Below are 27,699 nucleotides of genomic sequence, written 5' to 3'. Positions count from 1 at the left end.
AAGTTTGGAAGCACATATTGATTTAATTTGAAAGGTCTCATCGAGTTTGGGGTAGAATTTCTCTACCTCGGCAACAGGACTGACAGACTGCCATTGTTTTCATGATTGTCTTTTTGCAAACACTTACCTTGAGTATCAAAAAGGGAGAGCCCCCAATATCCCATGAAATGAGATCTCCAGCTGTCTTTGGACACACGGTGAAGTCATCCCACAATCCCTTTCTTTGCCACTCCAGAGAAAACCTGTGAACCATTGTTGGTTTTGCAGAACTTCCCCCTTTTCTCTGATTTTATTTATATCAAGAACATCAAAGTTGCTCTAATTCAGTCCCTCCAGCATTATGCTCCCTTTGAAGGCATAAGTCAAGGACCTCATACTTAGGATACCAATAGCAAGCTGATATTTGTGGGTTGATGTGGTTCTTAGGGTGCCACTTTTTTCTCCATTTGGCCACAAGTTTTAAAAGGTGGGTTGTCACCATTGGGAAAATGTAATCAACAGGGCACTAGGATTGTGGTCACAAAGACTTGAGTTCAAATCCTACCTCTGTCACTGGCTAGGTATGGGATACTCTGAGACTCGGTTTCTTTATTTGTAAAGAGAAGTGTTTGAAAACAGAGCCTCTATAATTTCTTCTGGCTTAAGATGCTATAACTCTAGAAAAGGGACAACAGTCATTTGGGTAAATCAGTTCTAAGATGTTTGCTAAAGAACATCCTTCTTTGTACTCCCTTCATGAATTTGGAAGAGAGGTCTTGTGCCATACTGGATCATGGAGTCAGAAAGGCCTGCATTCAAATCCTGCCTTGGCACCTAGTGGCACAGTCACTTAAACTCTTGGGGCCCCAGGGAATTCTTCAAGATTGTAAATTACAGACAAGTTGCCAGTCTCCAACAGAAGAACATTTGCAGGTGGGGAGTTCCCCACAGCAGTCCATAACAGCTTCCTCTCAGGTATGTCCTTCCTCAGTTATTCTCTACAAATTTCCCTCTACATTAAGTCTTCATGTGGGCTATCCCAGATGTGGGGCCACAAACTGGAACCCATGAGTCATTGTTTCTATTGCCTGCCCCTAAAATCTATAATTTCCTCAAGTTGGGAGATAACAAATGATCCAAGTTCTCTGATCAGCCCGACATGTGTATGCTTATGGGTAAAGAGGGTTTTGACCTGTTCCTCTTCATCTCAAATGGGAAACTGAATATGTATGGGGAAATTAAGATACACACTGAATAGGAAATCTTTCTAAAAGTGACATTGCTAAACATAGCTACAAATCATTGAGTGAAAAGCCATCATCTTCTCTTTAAATCTTTGAAAAATCTTTCAGAATGTTCTGGGCAAACAGAATAAACAGCTGCTGAATGAACACATTGACCAAGTGACCACTGGCCCCAAATGACTGCGATTCCAGTCTCTCTTCATTTCTATTACATCCTATTAGGAAACTCGTTCTTGTGTCCATTTAATACTCCCATTTCAGTCACCCAAATATATTTTCCTTGAAGTATAGAATATAAAAATAGAGATTGTTTTCTTTGAATGGGGGGGGAAGGGCTGTGTATGGAAATTTCAGCATTTACAGAGGCTTTTCTGCTTAGTCACGCTAGATACTATGGAATTTCCCGAAATGAGGAGACAATGAAACACTCAATTACTAACCTAAAAATAAGCAGCAACGTGACAGCAGTGTCCTAGGCCCTGGTAGGCTGCTAGGTCAGGGAAGGCACTGAAGTGAAAAGAAGGGAGTAGCTGTCATGTTTAACCCCAAAGGCTCTCAGAACTAGGGCCAGCAGGAATCATAGTGAGGCTGGTTTTCGAGAAGCCTTCCAGCCCTTCAAGGACTCTGAAAATACCTGCTGTAGTCCTGGGAGGAGGAGCTCAACAGCCCATGAATTTTCCGAGTCAGGAGAGAGGTCCAAGACAAGATAATGAAATCTTGGCCCTTGGAAAGGTTTCTTTCTGCCTACAGACACAGCTCAGCAGAGCAAGCTGGGTCACGGCAGATATGTTCCTACTGATCCCTGACAGGGGTCACCCGGTCTTTGTTTGGAGTCTTCCACGGAAGGGGACCCCACTGGAGCCTGAGGCAGCCCCTTCTTCCCTGGGAGGGCTCTAATCAAAGCAATTCAACATTAAATATTATGGAAAAATATCACCCCTTCTAACATTACTTGTACAAGATAACATTAAATAGATTATAATGGTATTAATAACAACTAATACTTATTTGATACTTTAAGGTTTGCCAAATGCTTTATTATTCTCATATAAGCAAAGTGAGAGTTACCAGAGGGATGAGCTGTGTGCTCCACCGATACCCAAGGGCCCTGGCTAGTGAAGCTGAGGAAAGTCTGTCCCCCTCCCCTCCGCGCTGCTGACAGGTGGAGGGTCTGTGAGGGACTGTGGGCAAGGATCACCTTGTACAGGACCAGAGGGTGTGAATATGATCAGCATCACTGAAGGGAGAATCCCCTTTGGTGAAGTCCCAGATTCATTCAAAGTGTTTCAAAATGTAGGCACTTCTGAACATTGTTGTGTAAATGTAGCTACAAAGAACCGGGAGTAGAGAATTCATCGAGAGGCTCTCCTTGAAATGCCCAGACCAACATCATCACTAGCATTTATATAGCACTTTAAATTTTATGAAGTACTTTATATATGTGATCTGTGAGGTAGGTGCTACTATGAAATCCATTTCATAGATAAGGAAACTGAGGCTGCCAGTTAAGTGAATTTTCCCCCAGGGTCATATAGTAAATGTGTGAGCAGGGATTTTGTAATGGGCTGAAGCTCTTGAAGTTTCTCCTTGCACTGAGGTCCCAAGCATTTGAGGCTAATTAGCAATTGGACAATACTCTATTAATATATGCTTGGAGAAAGAATGGCCCCGCCCACTCTCTGTGCAAGTTTGATATGTTGTATAGGATATTGTGTAGTGGATTTGGTGGGTGGAGTGTGAGAGCCAGAGGTACTGCTGGCCGGATTCATGTCATGATTGCGTTCATTCGTATCACCATTCCCCTTCACCTCTACAAAGAATAAAGATCAAGGATTTTCCCTTATTCTGACTCCAGCTGATTTTAATATGCTCTGGGTGCTAAACACAGCCATCACAGATCCAACTTGAAATCCAGTATTGTATCCATCAAGCTACCGTGGCCAACTTGGTTTCGATCCTCTCTGAGCTTTGAAGGACTCATTGTTTACTCCCAGCTGAGTAGGACCTTCATCTGTAGCTTGCTCACTAACTGTGGATGTCTGCCCCTTCCTCTCTTGGCTCTGTTCTGGGCACCTTCTTTTTTGTCTCCACACACCCCTCTCTCTGAGCCATCTTCTCAACTTCCATGGGTTCGATTCACATCTCTATGTAAGTAAGCCCCAGATTTCCTCATCCACGCCCAGTCTTTCTCCTAATTCAACACCATCAGCACCTTTTGGACACTTGGAACCAGTCATCTGGTAGACATTTCAAAGGCTACAATCCAAAATAGAGATTGCTGTCTCCCCCTTCCGGCCTTCCCCATTGCCATCAAGGGTGTAGCTAGCATCTTTGACCCCTCAGCTTCACTCATTTTATTCACCAGTTCTCAAACCTCGCCACTACCTTGCAGATGACTCTTGGATTGGTCCCGATGCCCAGGTTGACGCTCTCCCCAGCACACCATGCTATTTCTGTGCCTGAGGAGCCCTTCTGAAACACTTCCTTCTGTCCCTCAAGCTACTGCCCACCCTCCCTTTCACAGCTAGACTCCAGCCTCCATTTCCTCACCACAAACTCCCTTCTTACTGTGGCCATCTGGCCTCCACTTTGGGCCCTCCAGGGAAACTGCGCTGTCCAAGGAAACCAGGGGAACTGCGCTGTCCAAGGTAGCCAGGGAAACTGCGCTGTCCAAGGTAGCCAGGGAAACTGCTCTGTCCAAGGTAACCAGGGAAACTGCTCTGTCCAAGGTAAACAGGGGAAACTGCGCTGTCCACGGTAACCAGGGGAAACTGCGCTATACAAAGTAACTAGGATCTTCTTGCGGTTGAGGAGGGAGGAGCGTTTTCTCAGGTCTTCTTCTGCAACACTTGAATCTCTGGATTGTTTTGTCCTCCCCCACACCCTCTCTTCTCCTTGAGCTTCCCCTGATAGAGTCTCAGGCAGCTCCTTCTTAGGACCACTGGGAGTTTTGCCTATATTTGGGGTTTACAGAGTTGAGGCCGTCACTTTTTCTGTGGACTACTGGCTTGGGTTTTGTGATCTGGGAACTTTGTGTTTCAAGTGCTATTCTTTCTGCATTATAGCTCCTCTTTGTGGCATCTTACCAAGTGCATAAATACATGTGCACATGCATCCTCTCCCCCATTTATTTTATTTTAAAGTCCTTTAGATTAGATTTGCAAGATACTTGGCAATTATATTCCTTTTTTTTTTTTTGCTGAGGCATTTGGGGTTAAGTGACTTGTTCTGGATCACACAGTAAGCAATTGTATTCTTATCAACCTTCACTGAGCACATTGCATCCTTGAGTAAGAGCATGTCACTCCTATCTTTTCTTTTTTTAATTGAATGCTTTTCCTTCAAAAAATAATTTCTTTTCTCTCCCTCTCCATAGCCCACCACAAGAGTGGGGAAAGAAAAACCAAACCCTTATAATAAATGCCCATTTGTGGCAAACACATTCCTACATTGGTCATGTCCACAAAATACGTGTCTCCAGTCAAGAAGTAGCCCACTTTAGTGCTTGTCCTAAACATAGTCAGTCATTGTTCAGAGTCATCTGTCCTTATGATGGAGCTGTCATTGTACAAATTGTTCTTTCATTTCTCTTCATACCACCCTGCATTAGTTCATATAAGTCTTCTCAGGTTTCACTGAAACCATCCCTTTCATTATTCCCTGTGTGTCAGTAATATTCTATTACATCTAAATGCAATATTTTTTTTGCCAATGAATAGAAAACTTCCAGATCTTTGCCACTGCAAAAAGAACTCTGATAAATAGTTTTGCACCTCTGGATCCTTTTTTTCTGTCTTAAAAAAATCTTGTGATATGGACTAAGTGGTATTATTGCTGGGTCAAAAGGGTATGCATAGTTTAGTGACTTGGGAGGTGTAGTTCTAAGTGGAGTTCCATCAAGAGTTCCCTTTTGTGACTTTTTCCCCCATAGTTCTTCCAACATAAGGCATTTTCTTTTTTGTCAATGTTGCCTGATGAGTTCCTTTAATTTGGATTTTTCTAATTATCATTGATTTGGAGAATTTGTCTACATGGCTATTTTTGAATTGTTTCCCTTGGAAAACTACTTGTTCCTATCCTTTGACCATTCATCATACTCATTTTTATATTTTCTAGAAATCTAACTGCAATTTTGGATGACATTTTAGCTAGCTATTCAGTTCTCAAATCTAGTTTTCTCTTCTTCATGCCTTGCCTTTAAAATGATGTTACCAGCCTCTAAATGAAGAAAAGGATAGTAAATTGTTATGCTTGAAAATCCATTGCCCTTCCTTCTGCCCCTATGCTCTCATGGCACTCTGTGTCACTTATGGCCTTCTGTTACCACTTGTCCTTGCCCTCCTTGCCTTACAGGGCTGAAAGCTCAAGGCTGAGTACAATGATTTGCTCACCTTTCTGCTCTCACAGCTCAATGTAGTGCCTGACCCATTATAAAATCCAATCAAATATTTGTTGAGTTGAATTGAATTTTCCAATACTTCCTATATTAAACAACTTCAACATCACCTTGAGAATCAAACTGCCTTGTTACAAAGGTCAGGGGGAGGGGTTTGAGGGGGGAAAGAGTGATGTTTGGTTTTTTTTGTTGTTGTTGTTAGAAAAATTCCGCCTGGGGCTAAAACAAATGAGATAACACATGTTAACTATTTGTTCCCCCAACTTCATGAAGGCATATAAATATAAGACATCCCTATTATGTTGTCATTGATATAGCCATAACAAGAATGGATACAATTTTGGATGTGGAGTTAGAAAGAACAGGGTTTGAGATAACACTTCAGACCTCAGCAGACCATTGATCCAGACTCACTCCCTCTCTGAGCCTCAGGCTATCCCTGAAGTCACACATTAAAGATTGGACATGATTTTCAGTGATGAAGAGTTCACAGTCAGTGTAATCCCAGATTCTTGGCATATAGATGTATCTCAAGGGTCAACTGTATAGTGGATAGAAAGCTGTCCTTAAGCCAAAAGACCTGGGTTCAAGTCCCACCTGACACAAACTGGCTGTATGACCCAGGATAGAGTGTCTAATCTCTGGGCAATTCTGTAAAATTATACCTTGCTATGAACTGCCAGCCTCCAATGGTAGAACTCCCAGCTCCAGACCTTTTTGCTTTATCTATGCCATCTTCAACTCAGGAAAGCCACCCGTTTTCCCTCACATCCACTCTTGATTGGTCAGTCTCGTTTTCCAGTCCAATATGTCTTTGATAGCCCTCACCATAGGTGTCCATTAGCTGAACTGGACTATGGTATGTTCTATACATGTACATTAAAGTTCCCAAGGATAGTTTGAATTTGAGCTCCATTTCCTCAGTCTTTAACCTAAAGCACTTAATGAAGATTTGTTGGTTGACTGGATGATTGTTCTTTCATGGCACTTACCACACAGCATCTGCTGTGGCCAACTTATCCCCAGTATGTGTTTCACTGTCTTAAATTCTGATTCATCTTGAATCACAGTGCTTCCTGGTGTACCACCATATAGGATAGCATCAGCCAGAAAAGCTTGGTAATGATCCAAGATGAGGTTTTTGCCATGTGGAACAGCCTGGGACCATTGACATTGACTCTGTGATTGAACACATTTATATCCATCGATAGCCCACTCCTGATTCCTCCTGCCATTCAGGAAGTACATGAAGTACTGGTGCAATGGAAAATGGGCTGGATTTGTAGCAGGGCAGTTTGAATCCCTCCTCTGCCCCTTCTTTCCTTTATTTAAGGTTCTAAGGCAAAGGCTTTGCTAAGTCTCTGGTACTCATCTCCCTCCATGAAATGGGAGTGGTGGTATAAATGGCCTCAAAAATGGCAACTCTATGGTGCTTTGCTCCTCAGGATCAGTTGGGTGCTCCAGTGAATGACTGGAGTCTTCCCGGGACAGTCCAAGGTCATGGTTGGTTTAGGAATTACTTGGACTCTTGTTTCTTCAGTCTATAATAGCATTTTCTCAATCTCCTTGGAGACAGATACCAAAGTCAAGTTGAGAGGATGAGCCACAAACTTGGGCAGAGGTACAATAAACATAAGTCAGCATTTAACTTTCCAGCAAGCTTTCTGCAGATAGAGGAAAGCTATAAATATAGTTTAAAAAAAGGCTTTTACCATCAACCTGCCAACTGTTTATGTATTAATGCCAGGTAAAAATTTTCCCAATGCCATTCATTCCTTCTTGCTCTTTCTGAGTGGGTAAATCTGTGCTCTGCATGTTCCTGGGATAGCCACACAATGTCCCATTAGTTTTGTATTCCCATAGTCCCGGTTAGTATTTCATATGCCCTGCAATTACATTTTCCCCCATGAAAATCAGTTACTCATTTGCAGTATTTTAAAATCTGGTTTCTGTGATTTTCTTGGAGTGTAAAGAGTGTGTTTTCTTGGAAAAGCTGTGTTCTAAAAGAAGGAGCTCAGAAATAAGGCATATTGCTCTCTCTGAAAGATACTCCTTTATTTAAGGTTCTAAGGCAAAGGGATTGATGTTTCCCCTTGCCCTCCATTAGCACAGTGCACACTTTAAGTCAGATTTGGCTTTGTGCCAAGGTTATATTGTTTCAGGGAGAATTTGACTATTTTTAGAGTCACAAATGTCCTTGCTGAGCTTATCACCAAGCCCAGGGGTCAGGGCACAATGGAGATGGAGTTAACAAACTTGCAAATGGCATAAAGATGGAGAAATAACCAACTGAGTGAATGATCAAAATTGGAATCCAGAAAAATAGGAGCAACTGACTAGAAGAATGAGCCAAAGTGAATAAAATAAGTGTAAAGTCCTGATATCAGGCCTCCAAAATAAACTCTATTAGTTAAAGATCAAGGAAAGTTAGCAAAATCAGAGTTCATGCATAGCCTACCATGTCTGTCTAGATACGGGCATGAGGCAGAAAGTAAAGCTGGAGGCAAAAGGGTATTCCTTCCCTCCTCTGGTGTCCACCTTTGGAATATGGGTATTATTGGTCAAGTCCAGTATGGCCACCCTGTCTCCTCCTACTGAACATTTCCTATGACATTCTTAAGCCCTTCAATGGCAGCCTTTCAGGAAGCTTGATTTGGGCATGTAAAAGAACAGGGGCACAATAGATAGTCCTGAGCCTGAAATTAAGAAATCTCATGTTCCTGAGTTTACATCTGGCTTCAGACACTTATTAGATGGGTGACCCTGGCTAAGTCACAACTACTTGGTCTCAGTTTCTTCATCTGTAAAATGAGCTGGGAAGGAAATGACAAACCATGCCATTCTTGGTCAGGAAAATTCCTAATGGGGTCCTGAAGAGGCAGATATGACTGAAGTGACTGAAAAACAACAACTACAAATCTAGGCTTTATGATTGGAATTACAGAGGGGTAAAATAGAAGGAAAGCCTTCTCAAAAATGAGCACTTCCCTAAAGTGGAAAAGACTATCTTGGAAAGTAGCAGATCTCCCCTTGGTAGAAGACATTAAAGACTGATTGACCACTTGTTGCGGGACTGCTTCCACAACAACTGATAATGCTTCTTTCAATCTAAGGAACCTTGTGTTAATCCCCGCTGATCATGAACAATCTGTCTCAGTCCACTGAATGACTGGGCTGAACAGCTCATCATTAAACCACAGCCACTTCCTGCTTTTCCCCTCTGGAACCAATTCCCTTCCAATTCAGAAAATTCTTGGTTTTGAGTTTAAATTTATTTATACAATGCTGGCTTCAATTGGACTCTTTGACTAAAAAAGAAAACATAATTTAATTCAATTCAACAAGCACCCCTTATGTCAAGTACTCTTGGAGCCCAGGAAGCCCAGATGCAAAGAAAAGAGATGGGAGCAGGGCAGGGGAGAAAGACATCAAGTTTGCCAAGGAACCCATGTGGATTCCACACTAAATAAGACAAGGTAATTCTGAAAAAGCCCAGAGCACTGCCAGTTGGGAGGTTGACAGAAGACTTCATGTAGTGTAGAGGGCTGCAGATAGTGATGGAACTCTGGGCTGAAGGGTCTTATACCTTTCCTAGAGTTCCCCCATTATCTACAGTGTAGGATGTTTGTCCCTGGAGGACAGAGTCCATTTCTACAAAGTCTGAAGTTACAAAAAGATAGAGGGTTGCTAAAAAAAAAACTGCAGGAGAGGGGGCTGGGAGGGGGGAAATAGAGCTATTCAAAAGTGGAACTGGCTGGCTTCGTTTTCAGGGGATTTTCCTTCCCTGGAGAAAAGCCTGAATGTCACTTGTCAAATGTATTGTACTGAAGGCTCTCACACACAGGTTGGACTTGGGGGTCACTGCGATCCCTTCCACCTTGGACATTCTGTAATTTTTCCCCCTACAATGGTACCAGTTCATGTAAGGGTGTCCTGAAAATTTAAGCATTTTCCTTCATGTGAAAAGCTAAGTAGGGTCTCATTCATGCCATTCAGATTTCATCTCCTAGGGAGAGTAATTTCTGTTTCTCCTTCCATCTAATTTTTTATGGTACTTGAATGGAGTTTTATCCCATTGGTCTACTCCCAGGCTCCTGCCACTAATTTAGCTGTATTCACTCTTCTTTTCTTCTTAAAGAATGAGGCAATCAAAAGCAGCCTGACTGAAGGCCAGGAGGAGGATGGGAATGAAAGGGATTTATATCCTGAGGCAATGAAAACAGTCTGCTATTCTTAATGCAAAATCCACCAGAACTAAGAGAAAATGGTGGCTAGGGACCTGCAGAGATTCCACCTGTACCCCATCAATAGCTCGGTCTCTTTATCTGATTCAATTAGAGGAGAATTAGTCAAAGTGGGAGCTAATGCCATGTAAGTGAAACAGCTGAATGATCTCATTTCCCATCATTCCTTCACTCATCCATTCATTCACTTCTTCTTTCATTCAGCAAATGTTTTTTAAATCTAAGATCCCTCTGCAGAGTGCTTCCTGCTTGTTTCCTGGATCTCAGCATGACAGCAAAGCCCATAAACTGTGTAACAAATGTTTGCTCGTGATTTTGTTTGTTACCGATATCTGTTCATAAAGCCATCAGGGAAAAACCAACCTCCTGGAATTGTGTCATTTCCGCCTTATTACTTCTTCAGTGTGGGGAAATGAAAGTAGAGAGCACCTTGGCTGCCAGCCTCCTTTTCAGTTCACTTTCCACACTCTCACTCTGTTCACTCATTTTTAAGAGTTCAGGAAAAGAGGCTGTCTCCAAGATGGCCCGGGATTGCCACCCTCGAAAAGTGAGGTCCAGTGCAACTGAGGCAAAGTAACCAATCACAGCACAGCTCACTTTTTCAGTGTTTCCAACTCTGACTTGGAATCCTCGGTGGTTCCCTGTTTTTACCCATGAAATCTGCAAGCCTCCGTCTAGCATTCAAGGCTTTGGACAGCTGGCCCAAACTGACTTTTTTGAGTCTCTGGCCTGTCTAATTTACTGGCATCCCCTCTGACTGGAATGCATCTCCTCTCTGCCCCATTGGCACATCGCTAAAATCCAGCTTCTCCCATTCAACTCAAGGGTCACACATTCAGGAATGAAGCATCCTGGGTTTCTGTTACTTCATAGCCATGCTGTAGCCCCCGTGTGTCACATTATATGATCTGCGCTGCCACAGGCTATATTTATTTCATAGAATCACATAAAATTCAAAGCCAGATGAGTGAGCTTGGAGATCACTTAATTGTCATCTTCCATGGGTTCAATAACCATCCTTGGAGATGTCTGACTCAGTCTACATATTTGTACACACACACACTCACACACACACACAATCTCACTGTCTCACACACACATACACTCTCTCACACTCACACACACACACTCACTCTCTCTCTCTCTCTGTCTGTCTCTCTCTCTCTCACACACACACACACTACACTCTCACTCTCTCTCTCTCTCTCTCTCTCTCTCTCTCTCTCTCTCTCTCTCACACACACACACACACACACACACACACACACACATCTCCGAAGCTCGAAACCTGCTGAACAGCCTTATCAACAAGTCAGTACATTTTCACCCAGTGCATATTCTGTGCCAAGGGCTATGCTAAGAGAGCTAGGGAACTCTCCCTAGATGTCCCATAGTTACTCACTCTCTGCTTGACTCATGATCTTCCCTCCAAGCCTGCACCCTTCCTAATTTCCCTCCTAATTCCAAGGATTTCCCAATCATTCCTGTCACCTCAGGTCTCTACTTAGGGGTCATCCTTCTCTCTCTTTGCTTCCCCAGCCAGGTCTTGTTCCTTCTGCCTGTACGTTTGCCATTTCCATACACCTCTGTCCCTTCCACCAGCTGCCTTCCTGAGGTCGAGTCCTGCTGAAACTCTGGGCTTTACAGTTTTTCATTTGTTGTTTTGGAAAATCTTGAACTATTCTTCTCCCGACTGAATCTTGTAAGATATAATTTCATGAGATAAGTAGGGACAAAAAATCAACTTCACAAGTATAAAAGGGAGTGGGGGAATATCTGTCTATATAGCACTTGTTCTGGGAAAAAAAGATGTTTTAGTGGACTGCAAGTTCAATAGGAGTCTCCAGTGCAATATGGTACATTATATACATTAAAAATAGAATGTGACCTTGGGCTGCGCTCAGAGCCAAAGCTTCCAGGGACAGGAAGGGGATAACCCCATCATACTCTCTTCTCAAAGAGTAGAGTATCATGGTTGGATACTGGATAACCAGATAGAGTGTCTAGAAGATGATGAACACTGTGGTGGAGAGTCCAGCTGAAATTGGGCATGGACAAGTGATGACTCGGCAGGACTTGCTGAGCATTTAGAGTGCAGTCATGCGGATAAGGGATAGAATACCTTCTGCCTGCCTAGGGGACAGAGCGGGGAGGCAAAGGAATTGCAGAGAGAAAAACTGGATGAAATTAGAGCTGTCCAAGAGGAGGATGGGTTTCCTTGACAGGAGGGGCTTCCCTCGCCTTGGATTCTCCAGTGGACAAGTCTGGTATATAGGTAGGACTGGTAATCTCTAGAAGGCCCCTTCTGCTCTCAAATCCTGTGATTCCCCCGGGACTTCTCCTTGTCATCTATGAAACGAGAGGGTTGGACAAAAAAGCTCTTCGTGGCCCTCCATGAAGTAATGACCAGGACAGCTGGCTTCATGGGTCACCATGCTGTCTGCATTTCATCATGGGGCAGTGGTGTCTTTGGCAAAGGGATGAATCTGGGATGATGAAGTATAAGGCACCGCTCAGAAGGGAGCCATTTGTGGCTGAGCACAGCCAAAGTCTGGGTGCAGGGAATCTTCAGCTCACTCCGGGGAGGCTTAAGCTTTTTATACCAGGCTCTTGGGGAGAGTTCCCAGCTAACTTCTCAGGGCCCTCAATCTCTAAGACTTCAGGCTGCCATGTGGTGCCAGCCACATTGACAGAGGGAGTGTCTTTATTGCGAGCTCTTTATACCAGTGAAATCACAGTCCTCTCCAGAAGAATATACTAGCCTCTGTGCTGGTGACAGGACGATAAAGACAAAGACAAAATCCACACACCCACCCTCAAGGAGCTGCCAGGGATCTGCCACAGCTGGGCAGCCGCCATCGCAGTATGTCTTTTCTGTCTTCTCTTAGGTTCTCCCTTTAAAAATACAGTCTGGACAGGGAGTTCTCTGCGGGTGCACGGACTCTGGTCCCTTGCTTGGTTTACACAGTAACACACAAATCCTGGCCAAACCAGCTCCCAAAAGGAGCTTCCCAAGGACTTCCGAATCCTTTGCTCTGAAGGGTCTAGAGGACTTCCCCCCCACTCTTGGGCACAGTAGCTGTGTTGGGGAGAAGAGAGATAGGGAGGAAGACCTCTTGGAGGATTGGGGAAGGCCAGCCTCTTCTTCTTCAATGGAAGATAATTTTGTGCTTTGAAAGACGTGGACTGACTGAGGAAGAGAAAATCTCATTGGGCCAGAGCTGCCGGCTCCATAGGTTCCACCAGGGACCGAAATAATCAGGGCTGGGATGGGTTCAAGGCCAATGCTGGGATCTATCGCTGGGATTGTTGGACTAATTTAGGAGTAAGAACAGTGGCCCTCTGAGGCCTGCCCAGCTCTGGGGGTCCCGAGCCACTTTTGGGGTGGCAGCAGACTCGCCCTCACATCCCATTGAGACCTGCTGGGGCAGAGCCAGAGCTGTGCAGATCCCTAAGGAGGGAACTTCTCCTGCCAGGTGTCCAGTCAAATTGAATCAGGTGATAGACCAGGACAAAGGGTGCCCTTACTGCTTCCTCTACCTAGAGGAGAATGAAAGTACCATTCATTGCCTTTAGAAAACAATCCTGAGTAAGTGATACTTGTCTCAGTTGTTTGACCTGGACCTGTGATTCCATGGCTGTAGGAGGGCCACCAGTTCTGGGGGGGAGAGGGGGTGGTACAGAACACCTTCTCATGTAGTCAGGGCCAGTTCTAGATCTTACAGTACTGGCAAACCCAACTCTGGAACAGAATGAAATTCTGTTTTAAAGTTCAGAATGTAATTGCTTTTGATCAAAGATAAAAGGATATCAAGGATAAAAAAGGAATTGTTAAAAAAAAAAAAACTACTAAAAGACATATCTAGAAATTCATGAATATATAGAATTTATAAATGGATATAGAGGGATAAATAGACATGATAGATAGGTTATAGATAGATAGATAGATAGATAGATAGATAGGTTATAGATAGATAGATGATTATAGGTGATAGATAGGTGATACATAGATAGATAGATAGATAAATAGATAGATAGATAGATAGTAGAAAGAAAGATCTGCAGAGAGGGAATTTATGTAGAGAAATGAATGGCAGTTTCAGGCTACATGAAATACTTGTATTCCCAGACCTGACCAGAATCACTCCATAATGACCTCTTTCTGTTCAATTCAACAAGTGTGGATTAAGCTCCTACTATTTATGTGCCAAGCAAGTCATTTCATCTAATCTGACTCAATTTCTTTATTTGTAAAAATAAGATTATAATAACACCCAGGATTATTGAGAAATTAATAATTTCTCAATAATCCCACCCAAATGGGATGATTTTAGTAAAACCCTTTGTAAACTTTTAAAAGTTCTGTTCTTTAAATCAACAAACATTAATTAGAATCCATTATGTAAAAAGGGAGGGAAAAGTATAGCATAACGAGTAGAAAGCTGGACAAAAGGACCTGGTTTTAAATCCTGACCATGACATACTCTCTGAATTGCTAGGAAACTCTCTAAAATCATAATTTCTTTTTATTTAATTTTTTTTCAATTCACAAGCATTTGCTTTCTTCATCCCACTTCCCCTAAGGAAAAAAGAAAACCAAAACTCTTATAACGAATCTGTATAATTAAGCAAAGCAAATTCTCACATTGTTGCACATCCAAAGCTACAAGTCTCATTATCCACAGAGTCATCTGTCTCTGTCCAGAAGGTTCAGTGTACTTCATCTTCACTCCCTCAGGCTACTGTTTTCTCATTTAAAACTGTTGGTGTTTATAATGCCATTGTATGGTCTATGCTTCTATCTCTGCATCATCCTATACAGGTTTTCTTGGCTGCCTCCAAATCTGCCCATTTTGTCATTTCTTGTGGCATATTAATATTTCATTACTTTCACATACCATGCTTTTATGAGTCACTCTTCCATAGATGAGCATCCACTTAGTCTCTGTTTTGGTTCTACTATGAAAAGCAACTTTATGTATTTACATATGTTTATAGACATGACTCCCTTTCCTCTTTTCAGTGACTTTAGGGACATGGTTCCAATTCACATTTCATCAACAAAGCAGTGAAGTCTTTATTTTCCCTAAACCCCTCCAAACTTATCATTTTTCTTTTTTCTCATTGCGGTCGATCCAATGATCTATAGTGAAAACTTACAATTTATTTTCATTTTAATTTAATTTTTAACTTTCTAAATAATAATGATTTGGAGCATTTTTTTCATATGGCTGCTGATAGCATGGATTTCTTCTTTTGACAACTGCCTGGTCTCATCCTTTTGCCATCCATCAAATGGATGATAGTTCTAATTCTTATTCATTTGAATCAATTCTTTTCCAATTAACTGCTTCTCTTTCAATTTTAGCTATGTTGTTTTTGTTTATTCAAAAACTTTTCAACTTTATGCACTCAAAATCATCCATTTTCTTTTCTGTAATCATCTCTACTCTTTATTTAGTCTTAAGTTCTTTCTCTTATTATAGATGCAGAAGGAAATTTCTTCATTATTCCTCCAACTTATTTAGGATATGACCTTTCAATGTCTATCACATACATTTGGAGCCAATCCTGACATATGGTATAAAATGTTTATCAAAATGTAATTTCTGCCAGATCGCTTTCCAACTTTCCCAGCAGTTTTTATTGAATAGTGAGTTTTTACTCCCAGTAACTTGGGTCTTTGAGATTATTGAACACTAGGTTGCTAGGTGTGTTTGTTTCAGTGTATTGTATATCTGATGTACTCAACTGATCAATCTCTATTTTTTAACAAATTCCAAATCATTTAGACAATTATTGCTTTGTACATAGTCTAAGATCTGATACCATCAGGCCTCCTTCTATCCCATGTTTTTTTTCTCATTATTTCTTTGACATTCTTGACTATATGCTCTCTCTGATGAATTTTATTATCTTTTTTTTAACTCTTTAGTAGTTTTAACCCTTTAATAGTTGATTGATGTGGACTTGAATTAAGTTAGGTGGTATTATCCTGTTTACAATGTTGGCTCAATCCATCCATGAGCAATTAATATTTCTGCAATTATTTAAACCTCTCTTACCTCAGTGTATTTTGTAATAATGTTCATATAATGCTGAATATCTTGATAAGTAAACTCCCAAATATTTTATACCTTTTGTAGTTATTTTAAGTGGAATTTTTCTTTCTATCTCTTCTTTTGGGGTGTTGATGGTGATAGGTAGAAATATACAGAAATTCCTGATAAATAGTAAGCATTCAATGAATGCTTGTTGAGTGATTGACCAATAACATTCTCTCTCAAGGTACTTTTGCATTGGCTACCCCTGTGCCCGGGATGTGCTCCCTTCTCATTTAGAATCCCTGGCTTCTTTTAAAACTCACCTCAAATGCCTTCTCCTACATGGGGCCTTCCCTGATTCCCCCATCACTAGTATTACTTTTCATTTCCTTTGCATATATTCTCTATCTACTTAGAGCAACACTTACTATGTGCTTGCTGACTTGAGTATTAACTGACTTACCTGAGCACATGCTGGTATCCCCATCGCATAGCACAGTGCCTGGTATGTAGTAAATGCTTAAGAAATGCTTGCTGATTTATTGATTCCAAAGGCTCCCTGACATGTAACTGAGTGTTTGAATAGAGTGGATATTTAACAAATGTCTGCTGGTCGTTCACACTGGAAGTTCGGCTGGGAAGTTCTTGAGAGTCCGTTGTTCTGGCTGGTGTGACTAAGACCTCCTGTCGCTGCCCACTCTTCACAGATCTGCACCCCAGACTTGGTCGTGTTCCTGGCTTGCACTAGCCAGCGGCTCAAGGAAAGGCTGCTGAAGAGGGCGGAGCAGCAGGGCCGGCCAGATGACAACATGAAAGCCACGCAGAGGAGACTCACCAACTTCAAGCAGAACGCCTCGCCCTTGATCAAGTACTTCCAGGAGAAGGGGCTCATCATGACGGTAAGGGCTCCACACTCAGTACTCGTGCGCCAAAAGTTGTGTCTAGGTCAGCCAGTTTGGCTTTGCAGAAGCTTTGTTTCTGCTTTGGCTTTGGCGTCCCCTTTGTTTATTGTCTGATCTAGTCTGTCCACAGCCAAGGTCAAAGCTAATTTGTCCAGCCTGACTGGTCTACAAGGTACTGATGAGGAAAGATGCTTCTATGTTAAGTGAACCAGTTAAAAAGCACCTACTGTGTGACAGGCATTGAACAAATACCTACTGTGCAACAGTATCTGGGGAAAACATATTGACCTGGAAAGAGAGGATCCCATGGTTCAAAGCCATATTTCTGGTGGCTGCTGTTGTCATTCGGTTGTTGATTAGCCGTGGCCGATTGTGACCCGATGGGAGGTTTTCTCGGCAGAGATATTGGAGTGGTTAGTTGCTGCCTTCTCCAGCTCGTTTACAAATGAGGAAACTGAGGCAAAAGGGTGCTACACAGCGAGTCAGTGTCTGAGACAGATCTGAATTCAGGTTTTCTTGCCTCCAGGCTTATCACTCCATCTCTGGGGTGCAAAAACCCAAGATTCTCCACTCTAGCTACGAAAAGGAGGTGCTTATGAAAGAGGAACAGAAAACTTTAGAGGAAAATAGGGGGTTTTGCTGACTCTGAGTTACTTCCCAAGGGTCAGTGACTTGTTCCATTTTGACCTCCTTGTCTGAAAGGATTAATGCAATGAGTAGGACCTAAGTCCCCTTGAAGAAGGATTGAGCATCATACTCAAAGATTAGGCTCTCCCTGCGCCCTGTGGTAAGAAGGTGGTAAGCAATTCATTTCTGATTAAGTTTGTTATTAATTAACAAGTATTTATTTTCTCTCCTTGCTCCCTCCCCTGATCCAACTGACAAAGAAATAAATTAATAAAAGAAAATTTCTGTAACCAAGACACGTCAGCAAGAAGAGCAAATTCCCATGGTAACCATGGCCAAAAATGTGTCTCTTCTGCATCTTGGACCCGGCCCCTCATGGGCTTGTGGTTAAATCAGAATGTCTCCTTTATGGCTCCTCTTTTTCAGAGGAGCACATGTGTGCAAGGGGAGGGCTGTGGCTGCATCTTCAGCGAGGGTCTCGGACCACGTCCTGCAGAGGGAGAGTTTACAAGATGCACAGAGAGGGACAGGCAGAGAACAGCTCCCTAGAGGCCACGGCCTCCCCTGGCTTGCGCCAGCTCCAGGATCTTCCTGGGCCACGAGTCAGACCTGCCCAGGCCCAGAACTGTGCCCGGCTGTGGGGGCACGTGGAGTCTGTCACCGGGAGTTCCTCCTATCCCACTCAAGTCACAGGGAGTCCCACCACATTGAGAGGCGGCCTGGCTTGAAGGGCGGCTTGAGGGCCAGCTTCTGCTTCAAGTCCGCTCTGGGGAATTAGTCCAGAAGTGATACGATGGGTATGGCATGGGAAGTTAAGAGGAGACCTATGTTCAGATCCTGCCTCTGATAGTTACTAGCTACATCACCCTGAACCAGCCTTTTTCTCTCTGCCTCAGTTTTCTCATCTGTAAAATCTTCCAATGCTAATTAGGTCTTTGGTTTCCATACACCAAGAACTCCCTGCACCAAAGAAATCATAAATCTAAGCATAAAAAATGATTTTATACTAAGGATTATATATATCCCCTGGAAGTCTGCAAGGTCCTGTATGCATAATCTCATGTGGTAACTAGCATGAAGTATTTGCAGGGCTGCTTTGTGGGAAAGTGGTTAGATTTGTTCTGTTTGATCCTAGAGCAGCGACTTTTAATCTATCTTGTGTCATGGACACCTTTGGATATCAGAAGAACGCAGAAAACCTGGGCTCAGAATCTTCTTTTTTTCCTTGCTGAGGTGATTGGATTTAAGTGACTTACCCAGGGTCACACAGCTAGGAAGTGTTAAATGTCTGACTGGGCCACCTAGCTGCCCCTCAGAATCATCTTTTTGAATAATTGAAGGAAATGCTAAATTTCAGAGAGAAGTTGGAGAAAACAAAGGTGTAATTTCTACCTGGGGCCCCTAAATTTATCTACAAACCTTTTGAGGTTCAGGAATCCCAGATAGAATTCCTGTCCTGGGGGAATAAATTTCAAAGGAGCAAAAGGAGGCTCGAGATCAAGAAAACCTTTCCTCCAATGAGAGATCTTCAGAAGAGGAAGGGGCGGAGGTGGGGGAAATCCACTCAGACCTTTTCCCCTCCGGGTACCCACCCTAGAGCCTGCTGAGAGTGAGTGTGCTTTCAGAAGCCTTAACAACTGGTCTTAGCACTTAGTGGCCAAGATGGAGCTCTTCCACCCCTTTGTACCTTACTCAGCCCTACCTTCCTCTCAGCCCAGCAGAAGTTTCCTAATATCCCGAGGTCTGCTCTTTCCTCCTTCCCCAATCTTCCAAGATCCTTCCATCCTCAAATGAATTATCCTGGACAGCACAAGGGCTAGTTATGGCTCCGGGGCTCCGCTCCCCTCGCCTGGACGAACAAATGCTTGTTTTTGTTGTAGAAAAGGTCCTTGCTCAGATTGGGCCAGTACTGGCCGCTGAAGCTGCTTCTGCTCGTGGCCTTCTGGGATTTCTGGGTTACGATAGTTTGGATCCACAATATGAAAAGCCTGAGCTAGAACCTAGACAGAGCTCAGGTTCCCCTCCCAGCCATGGTAGCAGGGATGTGTGGGGAGCCGGACTCTATGAGAACGGTCTGAGGAAATACTACCCACCTAGGAGGGGAAGACCTCAGTCACAGTCCCGGCTCGGCCTTAACTAGCTGGGCAATTTCGAGGAAATCCCTTCTCCTCCTTAGGCATCCTTCACCTCAACCAAGCAAGCACATCAATGGACACATTTTTATTACTGAGGCAAAAGGGAGACGGCCTCTGCTCTCAAGGGCTTACATTCTATCAAGGGAGACGTGTGCAGAGAGCAGCATAAAAATGAGACGAAACAAACAAAATACAGTTCCTGCCTAATGAAGACAATATACTAGATAATTTTCAGTCTTTCCCAGCTTAAAAATCCATAGAATCATAGATTTATTGGAAAATTGGACAGAGTTTGCGAGTCACCAAATCTCCCTCATTTTGCCAAAATGAGAAACTAAGGTCCAGAGAGATTAACGGGCTTGTCCAGGGCCACAAACTAGTAATTATCTGGCACATTTGAACCCAGGTCTTCCTATGCTTTACCCAGTGCTCTACCTCCAGGCTATGCTGTCACTAATTCTACATGAAGACATTTTTTCCCATGTTTCTCTAATTTGCTTTTGATGGGACAGCCTTTAATATTTGGGTCATGTATCCACTGGGGGTTCATCTTGATATCAGGTATGAGGTGTTGATCTAAATCTGATTGCCTCCATCCTACTGTCCCATTTTCCCAGCAGTTTTTGTAAGATAGTGAATCCTTACCCCAGGAGCTGGGCTTTTTGTGCCTATTGACCCCCGCCTCCACACCAAAGTTCCAGATTCCTTTGATTCTGTATGTTGTGTCCCTAATCCCTAGCCACTGACTGAGCTCGGCTTTTTAACTGGCATGAAACGGCGATGAGAATCACTGCTTTGTAGTCAAGTTTAAGCTCCGGTGCCGCTCCCTCTCTTCCTTCATTCCCACTTCTTTACGGTATTTGCCATGAGATTCTTTGTCTGAATTTCGTTATTATTTCTTCTAGTTCTATAATTTTTTGATAGTCGGCTCGGTATGGTATATAAGCAAATTAATTTAGAGATGATTTTTAGGATACTGACTCAGCCAGAGTAACTACAATTTTACCAATTACTTAGCTGTGTTTATTTCTATGAAAAGTTCTTTATAGCTATATTTATATAGGCTACATGTGTCCCAATGAGCAGATTCCCAGGTATCTTCTGTTTTTTGTAATTATTTTAAATAGGATTTCTCTTTCTCTTCCTGCTGGGTTTTATTGATTTTACATAAAAATGCTGGTGATTTCTGAGTCAGAAGGAAGTGAGCAAAGCCAGAAGATAATTTGTATTATAACCCTAATAGTATAAAAATCAATAATTTCCGAGACATAAACTGAATAGGAACAAAATAACGGCATCGAGAGAACAATTTATACAATAATGGCCACCCTGTAGAGCTAAGTTTGGAAGATAGAAGAACTATGGTCACTCAATGGCCATCCCCGATTCCTTCCTCTCCTCTGAGACTCCCTGGTTTCCCTTCTCTAAAAGGAGCAGTCTGTATTGGATGATGTCTGCTCAGTATCTGTTCCCTCTGTATCTGTGACCCCAAATGTTATGTGACCCAACTGGATGGTGGCTCCTTCCACTGTGTCATCCCATAAATACATCTGAAAGGAAAGACAAATACTGACATCAAGGAGGGAAGAGTTTCTCTGAAGTGTCCCCAGTCACAGAGAGAAGCCTTTCTTGATCCCACGGTCCACAGAAAGCCTTCCCTCTCTCAGTTCCAGGGCCTGCCACACAACTTGTTTCTACGTGGTTGCTTGCACGTCGTCTCCCCCATTGGAACTGAGAGCTCCCCAAGACCGGGAACCGATCTCCAGCTCAGTGCCCAGAGCCCAGTAGGTCCTTAATAAATGCACACTATCCAAGGAGGGAATGAGGCAGATCGGAATTCGTAAATGTTCACGGAATAACAATGAAGAAGCGAGGAAATTGGGGGCGGGGGGGGGTCTTTTCTATAAAAGTCTTTAGCCCTGATTTGTGCAGAGGCCGTCCCAAGAAGCAAAAGGGGTGTTTGGCAGGTCTGTGGTTCAGGGCCCCGTCCCTTGGGGTCCCTTGGGTTCGGATTCTCTCGGGTTTGGATCTTCTCATTTGGCTCAGGCCCTGGGCGAACCTTCTTACATCTGTGAAATGGGGAGGTGAGAGGGGACAGAAGGCCCCTCTGGACCTAGGAGGTCGTGACACTTAGGAGCCCCGAAGTGGCTTCCATTTTAATGTAAGATCCCAGGCCAAAATCACAGGGATCCCCCACCCCGGGATCTCCTTGTACAGCTGCTGGATCCCCACCTTCTACAGGACCGGATTAACCAGGAGGGATACCAGCTCGGGGGCTTCAGAGGCGGGAAAGGAGAAGCCCCAGAGAAGTCCCAGGCTGGCCTGGCCCCTGCTCAAAGACAGTCCTGCTGCCCCCAAGGGGCACTGCGTCCTACAGGAAGACCTTAGGGATCCAGCCATCCGCCAATCAGCAGGGGTTCCTGCCTACTCCGGCCCAGGGGCCTGGGAGGGGCCGGGGAGGGGCCGGGGAGACAGGCACTGTCACTCCTGCGCTCCCGCCTGTCTGGAAAACCCGAATTTGGTCCCAGTATCGGAGCAGTTTGGGCGCAGTGGGAGGTTTGCATTTGCTTGTGAGCTTTCTCAGACATGAGACAGTGAGGACGCAGAGAATCCCACCCAGCGGGGCCAGGAATACGCCACCTACAAACACACACACACATTCACTCTCTCTCACACACTCACACAGACCCTCATTATCCATAATCCCTTTTCCTGTATTCCCATCATGCAATCGCTGACATGGCTATAATGTCCTGGACCAGGACACTCCCTAACTCTCCAGACCCCGGCCTTACTTCCCCGCTCCCTCTCTAGAGTAGAAGTTGAAACCCTCTACATGCAGGGTCTAACTGGACCTTCCAACCACTCCAGATCATACCCATTATATGGATGAGGAATCAGAAGCCCAGAGAGAGGCTGAATGGATGAAAAGGCCCTTCAGGCGTGAAAGTCAGAGCTGAGAATGGTTTCCCCTCCATCGCTCCCCCAGAGGGAGCCCCTCCCAGGGAAATCACAGGCCGAGGGCACTCCCTTTGTAGTTCCTGACCAGGATTAAGCCACGTGGGAACTACTCAGTTCCATCTTTGCCAGACAAAATAAGCAGAGGTCAGGAGGTGGTTGAGCCCTTGCAGTCCTGGTGCCACAGGCTAAGTCTGGGAAAATCACGCCATTTCCCTCTAACTGGGCAGTACAAGAAGGGAAATCAGCTCTCCTGCTATTATCACATCGTGGGGTCAGGCCCCAGGGGACCGAATCCTGTCGGCCCAAAGTCTAGACCGAGGGAGCCTGGCTTTCACCCGAGAGCGGCCCGAGCTCCCAGGTGTGGAGAAGGATCATCTGTACCCAACGAGGAAGGCTGAGGGATCACTTAATGTCACCGTCCAAGGAGGCGGCTCATGACACTGGGTGGTCACTAGCTTGTCTTGCTGGGGATGTGTTAGCTCTTGAAGGCTGGCTTCCTTTTCTAGGGAAAGACCCTCAGCAGGGTGCGCTGAGTGCTTGCTCTCCCTTTGATTCCCAGAGATTTGACTTGGGATTTGATTCCCGTTTTGTCCCGACCACTCCGGATCCCTAGTAGGAGAATTTCAGCCCTGGCCTGGGGAGTTCGCGTCTTGGAAAAGTCGGCCTATCATTTAGAACTATGTAGATTTATTCTAAAAGAGAAAAAGGGTTGGTGGACGTGGGCTAAGATACCGTGATGAAATATAATGTTCAGGGGGTCGTTCAGAAATTCATTCCAAACCCTTTGTCAAGGGGCTTTGTGGCTGCGGGGGAGAAACCTTCGAGTCTGGCCAAGAAAACGGCCGATTGTACAGGACTTGGGGAGTTTGCAGTTGTCTATTTTTAATCTTTTTATTGACCTCTTTTGTGTTTACTTTGAAAACTTTCCCCTGGAGTTAAATTCCCAATTTGGTTAAGCTTTCTGGTCTGCCTAGGAACTACTCACATTTAACTGACTGATTGCTGTAAGAGGAAGTTAGACCAGGTGACTTCCCAGGTGCCTTTTGGAGCTGAGCCCTCAGTTCCAGAATCCTCATGGGGGCACATGCAGCCTGTCCACGCCCACCCACCTTAATGCCTTTTGTCAATCCCTATAAATCCTCTCCAGGGGCTTCTTCCAGCCAGAGCCTCTCCACGTGTTCATGGATGTCAATGGCGCAGATGAGCCTGGAAATTATTTCTCCTCCTGTTCGTAACCTGTGTTCACACTCCCCCCCAACAAGCACTTTCTATGTGCCTTTCACTAATGACAGGGATGCTTAGCACACTGCCTGGCATATAGTAGGCACCTAATAAATGCTTATTGAGTGGCTGGCTATTGACTAACGAAGGCAGCATTTGCAATAAGTACATGCTTAGCAAAAAGAAAAAAGAAAGAAAAAACAAATAAGAGTCATCGTCTCTCGGTCCCCGCCCGAGCAATAGTGAACTCCTGGTGTAGACTACATCTCATTGGGACCTTGGCAGGTTCCCTTTATAATCCACATTAATCACTAAGTCTAAGCTTTTCAAGGGTAAGCAGTCTGTACTTCAGGGGACAGTGACCTGGTCTTGCATCATCATTCCAAGTCCTTCCATCCCTGTAGCAAATCCGCTGCCTCGGCCATTTGTGGGCCGGCCACGGGCTGTGGGCACGTCGCCCATGGAGGGGCTCTGGGTTGGAGGGCGTCTCCCAGAGCCCGTCCGGCCTATTGCTCGGAAAAGCATTTTCTGCTTTGTCCAAGCCGTGTGTTCTGAGAGGATGATGATGATTCAGCAAATAAAAACTTAAAAAAAAAAAACCTTCTCCCAGATCACATCGGGCCCCATGGCTCTTGGCCCCAGAGGACAGGACTGGGAGGAAGTGCTAGAGAGGCTCAGGACCCACAGGAAAGGCCCCCTGCCCTCAGGAAGCTTACGTCCTCGTGGGTGATGTAAGAGAGGTTCTGGGGCGGTCCCCGAGCCCTTCCAGGCCTCTGTGTCATGTCACTAGATACCATTTTCCCTGAAGAGCCGCTTATTCCAGCCGCCTTTACCAACAGAAGCCGTTACCACGGTGATAAGGCAGAGCCAGCCCCGGATGCGCAGGAGCAAGAAGCCCTCCCGCAGGAGGCCGGGGACAGGGGCCGGGGGCAGGAAGGACAATGAGAACATCGAATGCCGACGTTTCCAGGTGGCTGGGGGGGGGGGGGGCTGGGCCCAGAAGGCCCGATCTGCTGCCTCCTATTCTGGGTCCCACGTGCCCTGTGCCCGCTCCCACCATGAGTAGCTGAGCATGTTGCCCGCAGGGCCCATAGTACTCCACCACTTGGCCCAGTTTGGGCAGGTTTCTTTTTTTAGTTGTATTTACATCATCCTCTCCGAGGACATGATAACAATGATGTTCTGGGGCTTCCCCATGTGTCGGTCACGCTAGTAAGCCCTGGGAATGTGAAGAAAGGCAGGACCACAGTGTCTGCCATGGGAGAGCCTTCCCTCTAACGAGGGGGCCACCTGCGCTCAGCGGGGCGTGCAGAAGGCCCGTCTGGGGTGGGGGGGACCGGTGGCTGGGAAAGGCCGGGCTGCCCAAGGGATGTGCAGATGGGAGGAGAATCGGAGGAAGGGGAAAGAAGCCTCCAGGAGGAAAAAGTAGCAGCTGGCTCAGAGCTACCCAAGGAGCACAAGGACAGGAAGTCATTAGCCCTGACAATTAGTAAGTCCCTGACTGTAGTGGAGAGAGCAGTGTCAGCCCAATGATTAGAACAGAGACCAGAAGAGTGTTGGATTCCCAGGGCCAAGGACTCCAGCTGAGGACAGTGACTCTATTCCTTTCAGAATGGCAGCGGGACATCCTCCACCACCTTCTTCTCTTTGGTTCTCTCTTTAAGTTTTTCTGTTTCTCCTCCCTCCCGGTTCTCCTACCTGGTTGTAACTGAGGCACAATCGGAGCAATTGGTCAACATAGAGAAATGGGTGTGGACCCAGTGGCCATCACCCCACCTGTGTCCTCCCCTAGGGATGCCCAGGACTGGCTGGCACCCTCCTTGGATGCCATGTCGACTTGTTCGCCCAGGTCAAGCTTGCAGTCTGATTGGATCTTTAGTCCTTTATTCCCAATGAACTGGAGCTGTGCTTCCCCCATCTTGGACTGATGGAGTGGGGTTTTTGAGCATCATTATTAAGTGAATTTGATGGATTTCTGTGATAAACACCCAAGAACCCACTGGCCCACAGCTATTGTGAAAGGCAGAAAGTCAAGGCACAATCAGGAAGTCCACTGTTGTTCAGGTTCACACTGCCCTAGCCATTGCATCAAAGACTCCTCAAAGCACTAGGCAGATGGGCAGAGACAGGGAGAGCATGGCCTCCTGCAGCCATAAGTGGGCCAATGGTCTTGGAATGAGGTACACAGGATTTAGAGGCGTTGTCCTCCCAAGCAAGAGCAGCTTCCAAAGCCTCCCAGTCCAGGGAGAGTCCTGCCAGCGGGAACTGTGGCTGTTGGAGCTTTCAAGTGGAATCTTAGAGCTGTTTTCTCTTTATTAAGGGCAAATTGATTTTTCTCTCTCCGAAATTAAATAAATTTCTCGACCTCTGAGTCCCTTGCTGTTGTCTCTACAGTGTCTTTAGGATGCTCTAGTATGTTGACATCAATATTACTTAAAGTCCCACGCCATTTTGAAGGTGAGAAAATAAGGGAATAGAAATAAGAGAATAAGAAAATAAGAATCTTCTCTCCATGTGAGCAACACAGCACATCACACACGACTTCTGAAAAGAACCGGAGCTGAGCATTTTTAAATGTTTGCTAAATCACAGGCCATTCTAAAAACAATGAGAACAAATACCAGCGCCACACCTGCTCTTGCTTTTCTTTTAATTAATTTTACATCATCCAATTATTGGCTCAGTCTTGCTTCTTGTAATTTTCTTAATTAAATTATTTGGACCATGTGCTGAATTTTCATTTTTAAAATGGATCCATGCAGGAGAGCAAAATGAAAAAGAAAGAAAAAACGGATCATTAATGTTAAGGTCCCCGCCAGGTCTCAGTCTTGACCGATGAATCTTTTTGCTTCAATCAGAAAATCCATTAGATATCGGCTCCGTGCAAGGCAAGACGCTAAGAACTGGCGATGTAGAGTTGGAGAGAATAACGACCTACATAATGTTTGCCCTCGGGAAGCTTCCCTCCTCTTTCCACTTCCCTGTCCCGGTACTGGATCTCTAATCTTCGGTCCCATCTCTCCTGCTCGTGAAACTATCCATTTCTTCCCAGTCCTTAAAAAGCCAGCAAGCAAGCCTATCTCCTCGTGGCCATCCTCTCTCACCCTTCCTCTCAAATACTTCCTCTAGGGCTTCTCTCTCCCCTTTCTGTAGCCTGGCTACCTGCTTTAGCCTTCCGCCTGCGCTCTTCTCCACCGGCCTCTTCTCGGGACTCATTCTCCTTGACCTCGCGCAGCTTCTGGCACTAAACACCATCCCTTCTTCTCGAGTCTTCCGGGTCACCCCTGTTCCACTTCTCCTTCCCTGTGTCCTTTGCTGCACCTTCCTCCAGCTGTACCTGTTCACCACGGGGCCCTGCCCCCTAGGCTCCGCCTCGTGTGTCCCTTTTCTTTCTGTCTTCTCCCATATGGCAATCTCGATGGCCCCAAGGGCTCAAAGATCCCGCCGAGCACTTCTGCAAATCCGGAGAGCCTCCGCTGAAGCGCAGTCCCGGGGCACCGCCCGCTTTGGGGACATCGTGGGTCACGTTGCCCCACAAACATCTCCAACTTGTCCCTCTCAAAAGGGAATTCGTGGCCTTTCCCATCAAATTCTCCCCTCCTCCCAACCGGCATTCCCGGACACCCAGATGTCCCAGAGCGGACCCTTTGCATCAGTATCCCGTTGCCCAGCCAGACGCGGAAATCGCCACCGAGGGTGAGGGATCCCCGGGGGGATGACCACGGCCTTTACGGCCGAAGCCCCGGGGCCGCTGGGGTCAGTGCTTGTATGGGAGGCTGAGGAGCGCCAGCCGCAGCTGCCCAGAACGGCCTCCCACCCCCGCAGCCTTGGTGCTCCCCCGGGACACGGCAGCTAATTAGAGCTCGCTGCTAACTGCCGCTTCTCTGCCTCTGTGCAGGGATGTTCCAGAGCTGTTCAAAGTTGAGAAGGCAAACCAAACGACAAA

General features: G+C 45.1%; 1 protein-coding gene across 2 annotated transcripts in view; it reads left to right on the top strand.

Annotated features, from left to right (window-relative positions):
• The window catches only part of AK5 (adenylate kinase 5), a 153,941-nt gene that overhangs the window by 33,334 nt on the left and 92,908 nt on the right, over positions 1 to 27,699 (top strand). For both annotated transcript variants that reach the window (XM_051999387.1, XM_051999386.1), the window contains exon 6: positions 16,615 to 16,806. In XM_051999387.1, coding sequence (XP_051855347.1) covers positions 16,615 to 16,806 — 192 coding nt within the window. The remainder of the gene's footprint in view (positions 1 to 16,614; positions 16,807 to 27,699) is intronic.

The sequence above is a fragment of the Antechinus flavipes genome, chromosome 4 (assembly GCF_016432865.1).
Source record: "Antechinus flavipes isolate AdamAnt ecotype Samford, QLD, Australia chromosome 4, AdamAnt_v2, whole genome shotgun sequence".
NCBI classification, from domain to species: Eukaryota; Metazoa; Chordata; class Mammalia; order Dasyuromorphia; family Dasyuridae; genus Antechinus; species Antechinus flavipes.
The sequence above is the reverse complement of the archived record's forward strand: the minus strand, read 5'-3'. Positions and strand labels throughout refer to the sequence as shown.